Source organism: Saccopteryx leptura, chromosome 1, assembly GCF_036850995.1.
Source record: "Saccopteryx leptura isolate mSacLep1 chromosome 1, mSacLep1_pri_phased_curated, whole genome shotgun sequence".
In the NCBI taxonomy this organism is placed as follows: Eukaryota; Metazoa; Chordata; class Mammalia; order Chiroptera; family Emballonuridae; genus Saccopteryx; species Saccopteryx leptura.
In genome coordinates this window covers 230,869,088-230,884,563 of record NC_089503.1, presented here as the reverse complement: position 1 = coordinate 230,884,563, position 15,476 = coordinate 230,869,088, and the positions used below count along the sequence as shown (strand labels likewise).

The following is a 15,476-nucleotide window of genomic DNA, read 5'->3' as shown; positions in this document are numbered from 1 at the left end:
CAGATGTTGAATTATAAAGAAGTACTATATAACAAGGCACTTGAGGGTGTAAGGCCAATAGTTGCTACTGTCATGGCCATTTTTTTGCAGATTTCTTTTAATTTCAGGCAGACAGTAAAGAAACAGTGGAGCCAAAAAAATGTTGGGCCATTCCTTTATTTACGACTCGCACCGGCCGTCTAGCAATCACACAGGGCTCCCAAAGCCACTGCACATTCTCCGGTTCCACAACCAGGAGAGTCTTTTCCGGTTTCTCCTAGAATCAAAGGCCTCACCAGTCTCAGCGGAGCTCACAAAAGCCCCTCACCTCTCGTTCCCCATCTGCATATCTTCTCTCTCTGTTCTCCCTGCCAATATGGCTTCTTCCTCTCTGCAAAACTGGCTTCTCTCTTTCCCTGCCATCTTGGCTTCCTTCTCCTTCCTTTTCTCCTTCTTTTTAAAAAAACTTTTCTGGTGTGAAACCTCTTTTCCAGCAACATTAGCATAACAATGACCCTTCCCAAGCAGGAAGGTAATTTGCAATTCACAGATCATATACCTGGTGCTGCCCAGCGCCATTTTTAACAATAAAAGTGAGCAAACTCAAAAAACACAAATTTTACAAACTTATTTGCCCAAAATGCAGGTCTCTAAAATCAAACTAGATAATACCAGTTAGTGCTTCTCGACCCATTAAAATAAGAAAATATTTCCACCTAGTATTTTAAATAATTATAAGCAATATATCATTATGTGATGAAGTTGTGGATGGAGCAATTTTCCTTCTTGAAAATATTTTCTTTTAAAAGTTCTCTGCTGGCCTGACCTGTGGTGGCACAGTGGATAAAGTGTTGACCTGGAAATGCTGAGGTCACCGGTTCGAAACCCTGGGCTTGCCTGGTCAAGGCACATATGGGAGTTGATGCTTCCAGCTCCTCCCTCCTTCTCTCTCTCTGCCTCTCTCTCTCTCTCTCTCTCTCTCTCTCCTCTCTAAAAATGAATAAATAAAATAAAATAAATGAAAAAAATAGTTAAAAATAAATAAATAAATAAATAAAAGTTCTCTGCATATATTATATTCTTTGAAATCTATTAAAATGTTTAGACTTATGCCTCTTTGTAATCTTGGCTTGCGTAATGGCAAACTGGGCCACAAACAGAACTTGGGTGTCTCTTAATATGCTTCCGTAGTTTGGCAAATTACCTTGCAATCAGTCATCACTGTCAGCAGTCATCAATAAAAAATTAAGCAGACATCAATCAGCAAGTGTCCAGTTGAAAATAACAGAACCTTCTGTCAATCAAAACGTATGCTCTTATGTTATCAACTTCTATGCTGTATAAACCAGTGCTGTAATTGAATAAATTGAATAAAGAATTGACATCTTGAGTTACTCATTTTTATGCAAGGTTAAGGATAAAATTTAATGTAAAGATATCTGAGAGTTAAATATACACGATTTACTGTGTTTTCCTTTAGAAAAATATAGTAATACTGAGAAGTAAAAGCCATCAATTGGTTTCTTTTTTCTCCCCTTTGGCTGGGTTATCACAAAAACTCTGGGCAACTTTATTACCTTCCCCACGGGGGCCATTTCATACTCCTGGCTCCCTGCCAGTGTAAACCTCTATCGTAGTAGCCTAAGTAAACTTCTGTTAAAAGGTAAGTATGCCATAAAAAATGATGGAACACTCCATCTCAGGTGTATTTGGGGGTTTTCCAGCATTGCTTTCGGTTATATATGTCACTGCTTTTTCCCTATAAATTCGATAGGATTTGCCTCTACAGAAAAGGTGATTTAAATTATTTGTCATGATTTTTGTCTGTTACAATGTGAAGCTTTAGCAGTTTGTAATTTAAGATATTAAAATAATTTCAGATTATCTGTGGAAAGAGAAGACTTTGAAAAAATAATTGCAGACCAAGCACTTGCAGCAGGTAATAGAATTAAGTATCTGTAATTAGGAAGTAATTATATAAAAGAACTAATATTTTATATGTGAACTAATATTTTTTAATAAAAATATTTACCTGTAAAACTAATATTTTCTTCTAAAATATTAATTCTTATTTGCTGATGACTTCCAATGTGAAGTGTTCAGTATTATGCATTGTGTTAGCATAAAGAATAACTCTTTTTCATGTTATATATTTTTGTTTGTCCTGAAATATTCCCTGTTCTTATAATGTTCATCTGCTGAGAATTAGATAAGATTGCATGGGAAGCTGACTTGTAGACATTTAAACTCTTTGGTCTTATGGTAACTCAGTGTTATTTGGTTTTATGCATGAGAAATCTTACTAAAAGTAAAATAAAGAATTTTTAAAAAGGTTCAAAAACAATCAAGGGGAAAGGGGTTAAGAGTTTTCATAGTAATAATTAGTTTAGGGAAACAAATAGTTGAGTAACTTTATGGTACTGTTCTTTTCCAAGTTTGAGAACATGGACCAGCAAGTTAAGTTTTTCTAAAGTACAAGATATTAAGATTTAAGTAATAACAATGATGATGATGATAATTATGACTAACTCAGAACCCTTCTTAGAAGCCAGGTGCTATTCTAATCATCTTTCCCACATATCACAGCAGTGCACTATTGCTGTGAAAAGGGCACTATTGTTTTTCCCAAGTGACAGATGAAAAAAAAATTGTGGTACACAGAGCTTAAAGGATAAAGGAAGTTAAGGAAGCAGTTATAGAAAGTAAACAATATATTCCCAACATGTATTTAGTACAGTAACATTAACCAACAAGAATGCTGTTATACTCAGAAAAAAAAATTACTTCATTATCTCTAAAGAAAAATGACAAAATTGAGTTTCACAATCAGTGATTTCAAATTAATTCCTATGTCTGAACCTTATACCCATAGCGGCCCTGCATGAGGGACAGTACCCTTTTATCAGGTGTCCTGGTTCGGTTGTTGCTAAGGTGGGAGAGCTTTTTCTGAGATAGACCTGATCCTGCAATTAAAATTGCTATTTTATAGCTAAGTTTAGGGAGATAAAAGTTGTATAATACCTAATCGATCTTTTTTATTTTATTTTTTAATTTTTTAATTTTTTATTTATTTTTTTTCATTTTTCCAAAGCTGGAAACAGGGAGGCAGTCAGACAGACTCCCGCATGCGCCCGATCGGGATCCACCCGGCATGCCCACCAGGGGGCGATGTTCTGCCCCTCTGGGGCATCGCTCTGTTGCATCCAGAGCCATTCTAGCGCCTGAGGCAGAGGCCACAGAGCCAACCCCAGCGCCCGGGCCATCTTTGCTCCAATGGAGCCTCGGCTGCGGGAGGGGAAGAGAGAGACAGAGAGGAAGGAGAGGGGGAGGGGTGGAGAAGCAGATGGGCGCTTCTCCTGTGTGCCCTGGCCCGGAATCGAACCCGGGACTCCTGCACGCCAGGCCGACGCTCTACCGCTGAGCCAACCGGCCAGGGCCTGATCTTTTTATTTTAGATAATTTAAATATAGATGGTTAATTTGGGTTGGAATCTTACTACCAGATGTAAAGGGCACTAAATCATCATATAAAACAATGGTTAAAATAATAGTAACAGCACAATCCTACGAAGATGACATAGTTGACATGGCAGAATATGTGTTACATGTTTTCAGGAGTTCCAGTGGAGACCATCAAAGACTCCCTCGGTGAAGAGCTCTTTAAAATATGTTATGAGGAAGATGAACACATCCTGGGTGTGGTTGGAGGCACCCTCAAAGATTTTTTAAATAGCTTCAGCACCCTCCTGAAACAAAGCAGCCACTGCCAAGAAGCAGAAAGGAAGGGCAAGCTGGAGGATGCCTCCATTCTCTGCCTGGATAAAGATCACGACTTCTTAAACGTTTACTATTTCTTCCCGAAGAGGATCACGTCCCTCATTCTCCCCGGAATCATTAAGGCGGCAGCTCAGATCTTGTACGAAACCCATGTGGAAGTGTCCTTACTGCCTTCCTGCTTCCATAATGATGGCAACGAATTTGTTAATCAGCCCTATTTGTTATACTCCGTTCAAGTCAAAAGCACCAAACCATCCCTGTCCCCTGGCAAACCCCAGTCCTCGGTTGTCATCCCTGCTTCTCTCTTCTGTAAGACATTTCCATTCCATTTTATGTTTGACAAAGATATGATGATTCTGCAATTTGGCAATGGCATCAGGAGGCTGATGAACAGGAGGGACTTCCAAGGAAAGCCTAATTTTGAAGAGTACTTTGAAATTCTGACTCCAAAAATCAACCAAACCTTTAGCGGAATCATGACTATGTTGAATATGCAATTTGTGGTCCGAGTAAGGCGATGGGACAACTCTGTGAAAAAATCTTCAAGGGTAAGAAAAACATTGTGGCATTTGGAATATGAAATCAATTATTTCATATTTAAGGACCAGAAACAAAAAAGGCACAAATACACATGCATCACTTTAAATGTTGTTTTTTTAACGATTTTATTTATTAATTACAGAGATGGGGGAGGGGGGTGGAACAAGAAGTATCAACTCAGAGTTGCTTGAATTTAGTTGTTCATCACTTGCTTGTTGCTTGTCAGATGTGCCTTGACCAGGCAAGCCCAGGGTTTCAAACTGGTGACCTCAGCATTCCAGATTGATGCTCTATCCACTGCGCCACCGCAGTCCAGGTTGCCATTATATGAATTTTAAGTAATACTTCATGTTTATAATAGTTTCTCCATCTATGTTGGTAGATTAATAACTAAAACAAAACTGAAACATAATTTTTTTCACATAGCTAAAATAACTAAATATTTAGGTAGTATTATTTAACGCCAACACTGTGATTCTGTGCTTCATATAATGACACAGTAATGGTATAACAAATGTTTTGATGAGACATTATATTTAAAACAGTTCTAAAATACTTTTAAGGCTGGAATAAATTTAAAATAAGATCCTTTTTACATTCATTTTTTTCTTCACTTGATCCTTCACAAATATTCATTGATGCAGTCTACTATTTAAAATCTTTATAAAGTATTTTATAACAATTATAAAAATATGTAAAAATATGTTTTTAATCATCATCAAATGGCTGACTTAATTTGGAATAATTTATAACAAACAAACAAAACAAGCAAAAACTTCTTTTTCTTATAAAGAACCCAACTAAATAGATTTTTAATTGAATATTCAATAAAGATGGAAAAAATCAATAACTTGTTTCATTAATTGTTAGAAGATGTGAGGGTGATGTTCTGTCATCTTGTGGTAGAGAACTTAGGTAAATTATTTAGTCTTAAGCTACAAAGTTTGTTAAATCATAGTTGATAGTACAGCAAAGCTAACAGAGAGGTTTATGATACATATAAATTTTAGTCATGCATACTCTAGTAAACACACTCTTTGTTTCCCAAACTAAAAACAGCTTTATTTCTTTTTATCATAAAAATTATATAGCTACATGTTCTAAAACAATTGGTAATATTTAAAGATATCCGTTGTAGCAAAAGAAAATCAGATATTAATTGTATACATTTTTTTGTTTAAAACAAAATAAAATACTATTTATAACTTTCTTTTTATCACTAGACAGTATATTTTGGGCATCTTTCCATGTCACTATATAGGTTTGTTTCACTTTTCAAAGACTGTGTAGTATCTCATTATGAGGTTGTCTTCTACTTCATATAACCATCTGCTATTGAAGGACATTTGGGTTGCTTTTGACTCTGCTGCTGTGAACACACATATACATGTTTGCCATACTCATCCAAGTAAATCTTGTGATCCTGGATGATCTCCAGAGCCTCCCCTCTCTCGAGGGTCCCGTAGTGCAATGGTTCCTGCGGGCTACTACTAGCAAAGAATGTAGTAACAAAAGCAGCAGAATGCCACTTACTGAGAAAGCCATGAAGAAAGAATTTTTTTGCATTGCTCATTGAAAATGATGATTTATGTGTAGAATATACTCTTCAAATGCCTGCAGTCATTTTAGAAGTCATTATAAATTGGGACTATAAGAAAACATGTGTTGTTCTTGGTCAGCAGGTAGAAAAAAATCAAGTTTAATACAAAGGTATTATCACCATATCCACTTTCTCTCCTTTTGTCTCAGAAAGGTGTTGAATAAACACCTTGAATTAGACTTGAATAAACCATAGCAATTGGTTCTCCTTTGCTTCCCAGGTTATGGACCTCAAAGGCCAAATGCTCTACATCATTGAATCCAGTGCGATATTATTTTTGGGGTCACCCTGTGTGGACAGATTAGAAGATTTTACAGGACGAGGTCTCTACCTTTCAGACATCCCAATTCACAATGCACTGAGGGATGTGGTCTTGATAGGGGAGCAGGCCAGAGCTCAGGATGGCCTTAAGAAGAGGCTGGGAAAACTGAAGGCTACCCTTGAGCAAGCCCACCAAGCCCTGGAGGAGGAGAAGAAGAAGACCGTTGATCTTCTGTGCTCTATATTTCCCTGCGAGGTGGCACAGCAGCTGTGGCAAGGGCAAGTCGTGCAAGCTAAAAAGTTTAGTAATGTCACCATGCTTTTCTCAGACATTGTTGGGTTCACTGCCATCTGTTCCCAGTGCTCACCGCTGCAGGTCATCACCATGCTCAATGCACTCTACACGCGCTTTGACAAGCAGTGTGGAGAGCTGGATGTCTACAAGGTAAGCTTAGGTGGAAGGGGACAATGCCCATCTCCCAGGCAAGGTCACTGAGAAAAAGCATTGCAACTGGGATCTGAGGTATCAGGAAGGGCTGTCTCTGCAGGACCATTCTGGGAGCCACGTCTTGGGAGCAGGCATTGCACATTAATCATGTGGGTGTTCACTGGCCAGAACTAGCTCTAAATCCGCTCAGAAACAGAGATAATGATTCCATGAAAAGACGGCCACATTGTCTTCTCAAGGAATAAGCATAGACTGGTGGGATGACAGACTGAGTGGAGGATAGGGTGCAGGACCCACGAACGGGTCAAGTTCAGAAGTCGATGAACACATTTGAACTGTGGATACTGAGTTGAGTTATTAAGTATGTCATAATTCAAAGTATGTTGTGTACAGGGAAAAGTTACCATTTGTATCTGTACAAGCAAAGAAACATGAGGATTATACAAATATTATTTAATTAGATTAATTCAATACAAAGGTAGCATGAATTTTTTTATGTCCAGTTAGCAGAAATCCAAATTACCTATTTAAAGTATTATTGTACAGAGGCTGAGGACAGAGACGCTTGAATAAGAGAGGCCTGTCTTTAAACCTTGTCTTTTATCTCTACGTGACATGCTTTGTAAGCTGAGAAAGTTGACCTTTTTCATTTCTGAAACAGATAATACTGCCTGAGTTTATGTGCATGAGTAACATACATTATGTCCTATGATTATATGAACAGGATTGTGATAAATAGTATCATAAATAATACCTGGTGTTTATCAAGCAGCAGGATTTTTGAGCTCCTAAGATGTTACCGGGCATCATTCTATTGGAGATGCATGTCCCCAACATGAAATAAGCTATTTTTTATATGTAACTATTATCAAATAAAGGAACTAATGAAGAGGTTTCTTGTTCTCCTTGTTTCTTTAGAAGTAAAACATATTTTTGACTGATTTAAAGTATTTTGCATTGTTTTAGACATCAGCATTAAGAACAGAGCCTGCTTCTCATTCATGTGGCTTGAATCTCTTAATTTGCCACATAACAATCTGGCATTTCATAGCTTAACCTGACAAAGAATAGATAAATTATCAAGGAGAAAATAAAAATTATTTATGGTTATATAGAAGCCCTTGCCTTTTTCAATCTAGACACTAGAAGTAAAAACAAAACAAAACACAAACCAAAAAAAACGTCCCTTAAAAAATTTCTCTAACAGGAAATTCCAGAAAGAGCTATGATGCCTTGGGACAAAAATAGGTCCATGGATAATTACAGATAAAATAATTGCCTTTGGTTAGGTTAAACTTGACGGCCTTTTGCGGAATTTACTGTCTTTATTTGTAGACAGTTTTCTGTCTTGAGAATGTCTACTCTTTCAGAATTGTGAGAAGGAAATCTTGCTGTTCTTTGCAAAGTGCTACAATGATAGCAGAAGTAGCCCACTTCATCAAGTTTCAACTTGCTGAAACTTGAAAAAAAATTGGTTATTCCTGTCAAGTATTTTAAATCTAGCCTCCTCGCTACACGAATGGCAGCCGCGGAGTTCCCTGACTAACCCAACTACAGCCCAACTAGGCAGTCAGTCAGTCACTTCCTTTGCCACCCCTTATGCCCACCTTCTCTCCACCTCTGATTTTTCATAAAAATAGCTAGTTGCAGCTGTAAATAAATAAGAAAGGGTCTTAACCATACACTAAATTTAAGATACACAGAATGTATACTCATAGGCTGACCTATGAGCGTCATGGCTTCCAAGGAATAGTCATTCACATATTCAGGGATTTGATCATACCAGGACTTATTTAATTTCATTTTCTGTCTTTCAATCTTTGGGTTATCTTTTTGTGTTTGCATTTATTTATCCATTGTTTTAGCAAATGGATACTGGTTATCCAGCAGTTTTCAGCATGGGTTGGCTCCATCCCTGTGAGAAGAGTTGACGTGGTGGAGAGTAGGGTGGAGGCACTGACAAATGCTAGATTTTCATATAACATGATGAAGACCCCATTTCATCAAGTCTCTAACAGGTGCTACATTAGCACAGAGACTAGGCACCTAACTCCAAGTAAGGTGAAGGTACCACTCCTCACTTCTTCTACATAGTAACATGTATTAAGCACCTGTGATATGTTAACCTTTCTGTTAAGCATGTCTTATGTAGTCACTGTCGAGGAAAAGCTTAGAGGAGGCATTGCTGTCTGGGTCATTCATTGGTGAATATACTCAGAGAGCTTATGTTCTACTGGGAGAAAGAAAGACAATAAATAAATGAATAAATGTATAGTATTTCATATGTCATAATATTCTGGAGGAAACATAAATCAGGTTAAGGGGATAGAAGAAGAGGGGAAGAGGTGATTGCTAGTTCCTAGAGGGTGGCCTTTCTCCTAAGGTGATGTTCTGCAGGGGCTGAAGGAAATGAGGGACAAACCAAGTGGTTATCTGCAGGGAGATTATTCCAGGCAAAGGAACAGCAAGTGGGAGCATGATTGGTATTAGTAGAAATTAGTAGGAATTAGTAGAAATTAGTAGAAAGGCAGGTCAGGAAGAACTTTGGGCATGTTATAAAGGTTTCAACATTTATTCTGAGTGAAATGGGAAATTACTAAAAATTTATGCCTCTTTCTCTTTTCTCACCTCCCTTTCTCTACACTGGAAGCTTTGGATAAGAAAAGTGAGATGATCTGATAAGTTACAGTAGATATTTAGAAGAGAAGAAAAGTGAGATGATCTGATAAGTTACAGTAGATATTTAGAAGAGAAGAAAAGTGCAATTTGGTGGATTTAAATTGTTAGCTTTTTGTAGCTAGTATTATAGACAGAGAACCAGAAGAGTTTTACTATATGATTCTTAACTTCTGTTGTATGTTACACACTGTGATTCTTCCTTTTATTTATAATATGGAAAATCTTTTATGTGTAGGTGGAGACCATTGGCGATGCATATTGTGTGGCTGGGGGATTGCACAAAGAAAGCGATACACACGCTGTTCAGATAGCACTGATGGCCCTGAAGATGATGGAGCTGTCTGATGAAGTCATGTCTCCCCATGGAGAACCTATCAAGGTAAAGTGGACCTATATTGCCCAGGAAATTTACTAATGGTGTATTAGTCGGGATTTAGTTGAAGAGAGCAAACTCTCTAACTTGTTTAAACAGAAAGAACTGTACTACATGGTATTAAATGATTTGCAGAATCATTGAGCAGACCAAAGAAGCCATCTGTAAATTAAGCTTTAAAAAAATGGCTCCCTGAGCCATATTTTAGAACCACTTCTTTTTCCCCCATCAGAAAACCACTGCAGAACTATACCACCATACCCATAGTCGGGAAGTGCTGTGTTCCAAAAGCTACTGCCTCTACTACTGGCTACAAAACAAAACAGCACCTACTCTAATTTGAGCCAGAAACATGGAAATCCTGCATCACAAGTCTCACGAAATAAGCAGCTGGACATTGGGCTTTCCACTAAGCATGCCACCAAAAACCCAAAGGCGTTCACAGTTATACTCACACTTGTGAGCGTCAGAAGTGCATTCACAGCATAATTCTGGCTTCCAAATGTCATGCAGGTGTGTTGGACCCATCCAACTTACACACATCTCGAAGCTGCCAGAGAGTTTGGAGAATGTATTAGTTTTCCAGTACTTGCAGGGAGGATATGACAGTAGAATGAATGTTGACTGTTAATCCACCAATATTTTCCAGGACACATAGAATTCCAAAATGTCTAGATGAGTCAGATGCCAGAATAATACTTTGTTGCCGATGAGAAAATATAAGTAACAGGCTAGGCATTGGTTTAATACAGGGGTCGGGGACCTTTTTGGCTGAGAGAGCCATGAACGCCACATATTTTAAAATGTAATTCTGTGAGAGCCAGACAATGACTTGTGTACCTTATGCATTATCTAATAAAAATTTGGTGTTGTCCCGGAGTACAGCTGTGATTGGCTCCAGCCACCCACAACCATGAACATGAGCGGTAGGAAATGAATGGATTGTAATACATGAGAATGTTTTGTATTTTTAATGTTATTATTTTTTTTATTAAAGATTTGTCTGCGAGTCAGATGCAGCCATCAAAAGAGCCACATCTGGCTCGCGAGCCATAGGTTCCCAACCCCTGGTTTAATAGGTAAAGCATGAGCAGATTATCTTTATTTGTGGCCCTTGTAGTTAATCTGCCACTTAGATTTATAGAACAGGCTTCAGTTGGTGACCCAGAAATGGGCCTCTGAAGTGACATAGAAACCTGTCTGGTATGCTATAAGACAGGGGTCCCCAAACTACGGCCCGCGGGCCACATGCGGCCCCCTGAGGCCATTTATCCGGCCCCCGCCGCACTTCCGGAAGGGGTACCTCTTTCACTGGTGGTCAGTGAGAGACGCAAAGCATGGCATCGCTCACATACAGTACTACTTCCAGTGACGTGGGATGCACGCCTCACGGCTCCGGAAGCACGTCACATCACTTGTTACATCTAGCAGTGACAAATATGGAACCGGACATTGACCATCTCATTAGCCAAAAGCAGGCCCGTAGTTCCCATTGAAATACTGGTCAGTTTATTGATTTAAATTTACTTGTTCTTTACTTTAAATATTGTATTTGTTCCTGTTTTGTTTTTTTACTTTAAAATAAGATATGTGCAGTGTGCATAGGGATTTGTTCATAGTTTGTTTTTTTTTTAGTCTGGCCCTCCAATGGTCTGAGGGACAGTGAACTGGCCCCCTGTGTAAAAAGTTTGGGGACCCCTGCTATAAGATATATAGAGAGGAAAGAAAAAAAATATTAAAACAGAACTTATAATATTTAGAAGTTTAGTCTTGGCTCTCTTCAATGTTAGTAGAAACTACATGTAAATCTTCACGATTGCTTTCTAAGTCAACTGTGTTCTAAGCTATATGTTATTGAGTGACAAACTTTTATATATTTAGTGATTTAAAAACACAAACCTTTCCATATGCATGGATAACGTGCGTAAGAAGTTTGATGAGGCATGGCAGGGATTCCTCGCCTCTGCTCATCGTATCTGGTACCTCGGCTGGAAAAACACAAACAACTGAGGACATTTGGACTATTTAGATGTATCTTTGGAGCTGGAGAAACTGTTCCGAGAGGGCTGCTTCACTTACGTGCCTGGTTCCTTGTTGGGGATGGCTGGAAGGTTGGACTCAGCTAAAACTGTCAGTCCACGTGCCTACATGTCGTGTTGCCTTAGGGTAGTCACACTCTTACGTGGTGGCTTCTGTCTCAGAGAACAAGATAGGAAGAAGCTGCGTGAGCTTTTATGATCTAGCCTTAGGACACACACAGTGGGGTTTCCATTCTATTTTATTGGTCAGAGCAATCCTAAACCTGCCCAGAGGAGAGGAGACAGATCTCATGTCTCAATGAGGAGAGTATGAAATAATGTGTGACTCTGAAAGGAATCACAGCTTCTGACTTTTTCAGACTTAATTTTTGTAATTGTACTTTTTTTAGAAGCAGAATTATATATATATATATTTCTCTCTCGGTAAGGAAACTCATAGCATCAAAGTAAATGCTTAAACTACCCAGATTAAACAATAAAACCAGTAAATTCTGCATAAATGGATTTTGTAATTAAGATATGTATGTTTGAGACAAGGGGATTAGTGGCATGGTTTTTGTTGTTTGTAGAAATGTGTTTTTAGTATTTTGCAACTGGGTGAATTATTTATTGCTAGTTTCAAAGATAATTACCTGGGTAATAATAATTTAGCTTTAATGACCTGTAAAAATGAGATGTTAAGCATATCTTTTTATTTGTTCTAACCTGCAATCCTAGGGACCATCTGATGGCCTAGGAACTACCCATGAAATATCACAGAGGCAGAAGTGAAGAGTATTTTTATATAGAGAGAAACATTATTGTGTATTGGGTTAGAGGGTACATACTGTGACTCAAACATTGTCTCGTTTAATCTTTATAACAATGTTATGAAGTAGTCAAGTCTCTCATGCTTCTGGATTTGGATTCATGTCTATCTGGCTTCAAAGCCTAGGCTTTTACTCCTTACCCTGCTATAAAGTGAAATCATAGGAAATATTTCCTTTACTTTTTTCCAAGCTCAGTTTTTTCCTAGTGTGTCCTATGTATAAGTCTTCCACTCACTGATTTCTACTGATATTCTCACTAACGTTCACCCACTCAGATTTAGAAAACTGAAGGGGGACTGATGACTGAGGCCAGAGGGATGAAATAGCGATGGATGCCAATGAGTGGGAACTTGCAAACAAAGCTCTGGTACCTCTCCTTCCCTACTCCCAGAAGCCTGTGATTGGGCAAGGTCTTTGTAAAAAGTGGTCCCCAAATGGAACACTAGCAAGTTTACATCCAAGCTTTCAGCGGGAGACAGAATTCTCTTTGTCTTTTATTATTTTACATAGAAGTCTATTCCCAGAGAAAACAGAGTTCATTCAAGACATGATGTGTGTCTTAAAAAGTTTGGATCATTTTCCTATTCCTGATTTTGAAATGTTTCCTGAGAAGAAAACTTTGGAGTTGAGGGTGAAATTCAGAAGCTGGAGAAAGAAAAGAGAGACGGAGAGCGGCATGGGGCTGTCCAAGGGGCATGTGCTTTATCTGCCTAGTTAGGATTTTTACAAGGCAAATGTATTTATATATTAATTGTGCGATAGAAAAATGATAATGCTATGATATAGTTATCAGATAAAAAGCTAGAATAACTAAGTGCAGAGACAGAAACTAGCTTAATCAGAAGTATGCCCAAAGAGCAAAAACATTTCAATGTGCTAAACTTGGGGCTGATATTTACAGGCAGAAGGTAGCGTTTTCTCATCATTTTTGTTTGTTTATATTTAGTTGTTGGACAAGTAAAACCATATTCTCAAATAAGAAAAAATCCAATGTAATAGACATCTAAGGTTGGCTGCTGGGAATAAAACTGTGACAAGAAAGGGACTTTGAAAAATAATCCAGGCTTTAGCAGGGTAATTCAGTTGGTTAGAGCATTGTCCAGATACACCAAGGTTGCGGGTTTGATCCCCAGTCAGGGCACATACAAGAATCAACAAGTGGCCTGACCTGTGGTGGCGCAGTGGATAAAGTGTCGACCTGGCAATGCTGAGGTTGCTGGTTCAAAACCCTGGGCTTGCCTGGTCAAGGCACATATGGAAGTTGATGCTTTCTGCTCCTCCCCTTTCCCTCTCTCTCTCTCTCTGTCTCTCTCTCTAAAAAAACTAAATAAAGTTTAAAAAAATTAAAAAAAAAGAATCAACAAGTGAATGCATAAATAAGTGGAACAACAAATGGCTTTTGTTTAAAATGCATATACCTAATAAAACTTATATTTAAACTGTCAACTGAACATGGAAACTTGAAGATAATAAACATGATATTTGACTTGTCATTTAAAATATTCCCGCTTTAACTTGTTTTGTTGCAGCAGTAATTTAAGACTTTGTGCCCTCTAAGATCATCAAATGTGCAGATCTTCTAGAAGATCTCAGTTTAAAATATTGTCCCAACAGCTCTCCAAATCACTGATAACTTTCAGAATTCCTAAACATTTACCCCACCATATCCCAGACTAAATCTTATATCTAAATATGGCACAACGATGGTTGTCCACAGTCCAGATGTTTTAAACTAAAATGCATATAGTCACTGTAATCTGGGCCTTGGCAACAGCTTCCTGTTTCCTCTATTATTTTTGCTTGAATAAGGCAGTCTCCATTCTCTAGTTGTTTTTTTTTTCTTTTTTTTTACAGAAACAGGGAGAGAGTCAGAGAGAGGGATAGATAGGAACAGACAGACAGGAACGGAGAGAGATGAGAAGCGTCAATCATCAGTTTTTTGTTGCAACACCTTAGTTGTTCATTGATTGCTTTCTCATATGTGCCTTGACCTTGGGCCTTCAGCAGACTGAGTGACCCCTTGCTCAAGCCAGCGACCTTGGGTCCAAGCTGGTGAGCCTTACTCAAACCAGATGACCTCAAGCTGGTGACCTCGGGGTCTTGAACCTGGGTCCTCCGCATCCCGGTCTGATGCTCTATCCACTACCCCATCGCGCCTGGTCAGGCTCTCTAGTTGTTAGTCATTTCTATAGTGAGGTAGTGTTTGGCATAAAGTTATTTTGAAGCATAATTTCTAAGAACACACACTTTATGTAGTGAGAGCTAGATTCTTTTGCCCCTCTCTGATAGTGTTTTATGAAACAACTCCGGTAGTCTAGAAGTTACATCTACCTATTTGATAGACAGAGCAGGTTCACATAAATAACCCATAGACACTTTATCTTTTCACTGTGGTGATGGTGATAGGTATGCGTGGAAATTTGTCTCAGATATCGAAGAGAGTGCTTTGTGCGACAAACCTAAGTGCATAAATGGAGGAGAGTTAACAGGTATGGCTGATTCTCCACCGGTAAGTTTTAATCAGCTGTGAGGACTAGAGGGAAGCTGGCTGGAGGTTTTGAGGAGGGAGAGAGTGGTGTGGCTAGAGCAACTGGTACAATAATTCAAACAGGTCTTTCAAACAACATTGACAAATGGGAAGTGTTTTACCAACCATCAGGAATCTCATGTGACTCTTTTGCTTTCAGATGCGAATTGGACTCCATTCTGGGTCGGTTTTTGCTGGAGTTGTTGGAGTTAAAATGCCCCGTTACTGTCTTTTTGGAAACAATGTCACCTTGGCTAATAAATTTGAGTCCTGCAGTGTACCACGGAAAATCAATGTCAGCCCAACAACTTACAGGTACTGATTGTATTGCCCACCTGAAATCTGTAACTTTACAATTTTATTGGGGGAAATAGCATTTGGTGAAGAGGGAGTGAAAAAAAAAATGTCTACACTATGTGGTAAGGTGACCAACTTTTTTACAATG

General features: G+C 38.5%; 1 protein-coding gene across 5 annotated transcripts in view; it reads left to right on the top strand.

The window, feature by feature from the left end:
* GUCY1A1 (guanylate cyclase 1 soluble subunit alpha 1) overlaps positions 1-15,476 on the top strand; it is a 52,584-nt gene that overhangs the window by 31,512 nt on the left and 5,596 nt on the right. For all 5 annotated transcript variants that reach the window (XM_066387631.1, XM_066387639.1, XM_066387649.1 and 2 more), the window contains 5 exons: positions 1,860-1,918; positions 3,594-4,303; positions 6,116-6,601; positions 9,519-9,662; positions 15,192-15,346. In XM_066387631.1, the coding sequence (XP_066243728.1) occupies positions 1,860-1,918; positions 3,594-4,303; positions 6,116-6,601; positions 9,519-9,662; positions 15,192-15,346 (1,554 nt within the window). The remainder of the gene's footprint in view (positions 1-1,859; positions 1,919-3,593; positions 4,304-6,115; positions 6,602-9,518; positions 9,663-15,191; positions 15,347-15,476) is intronic.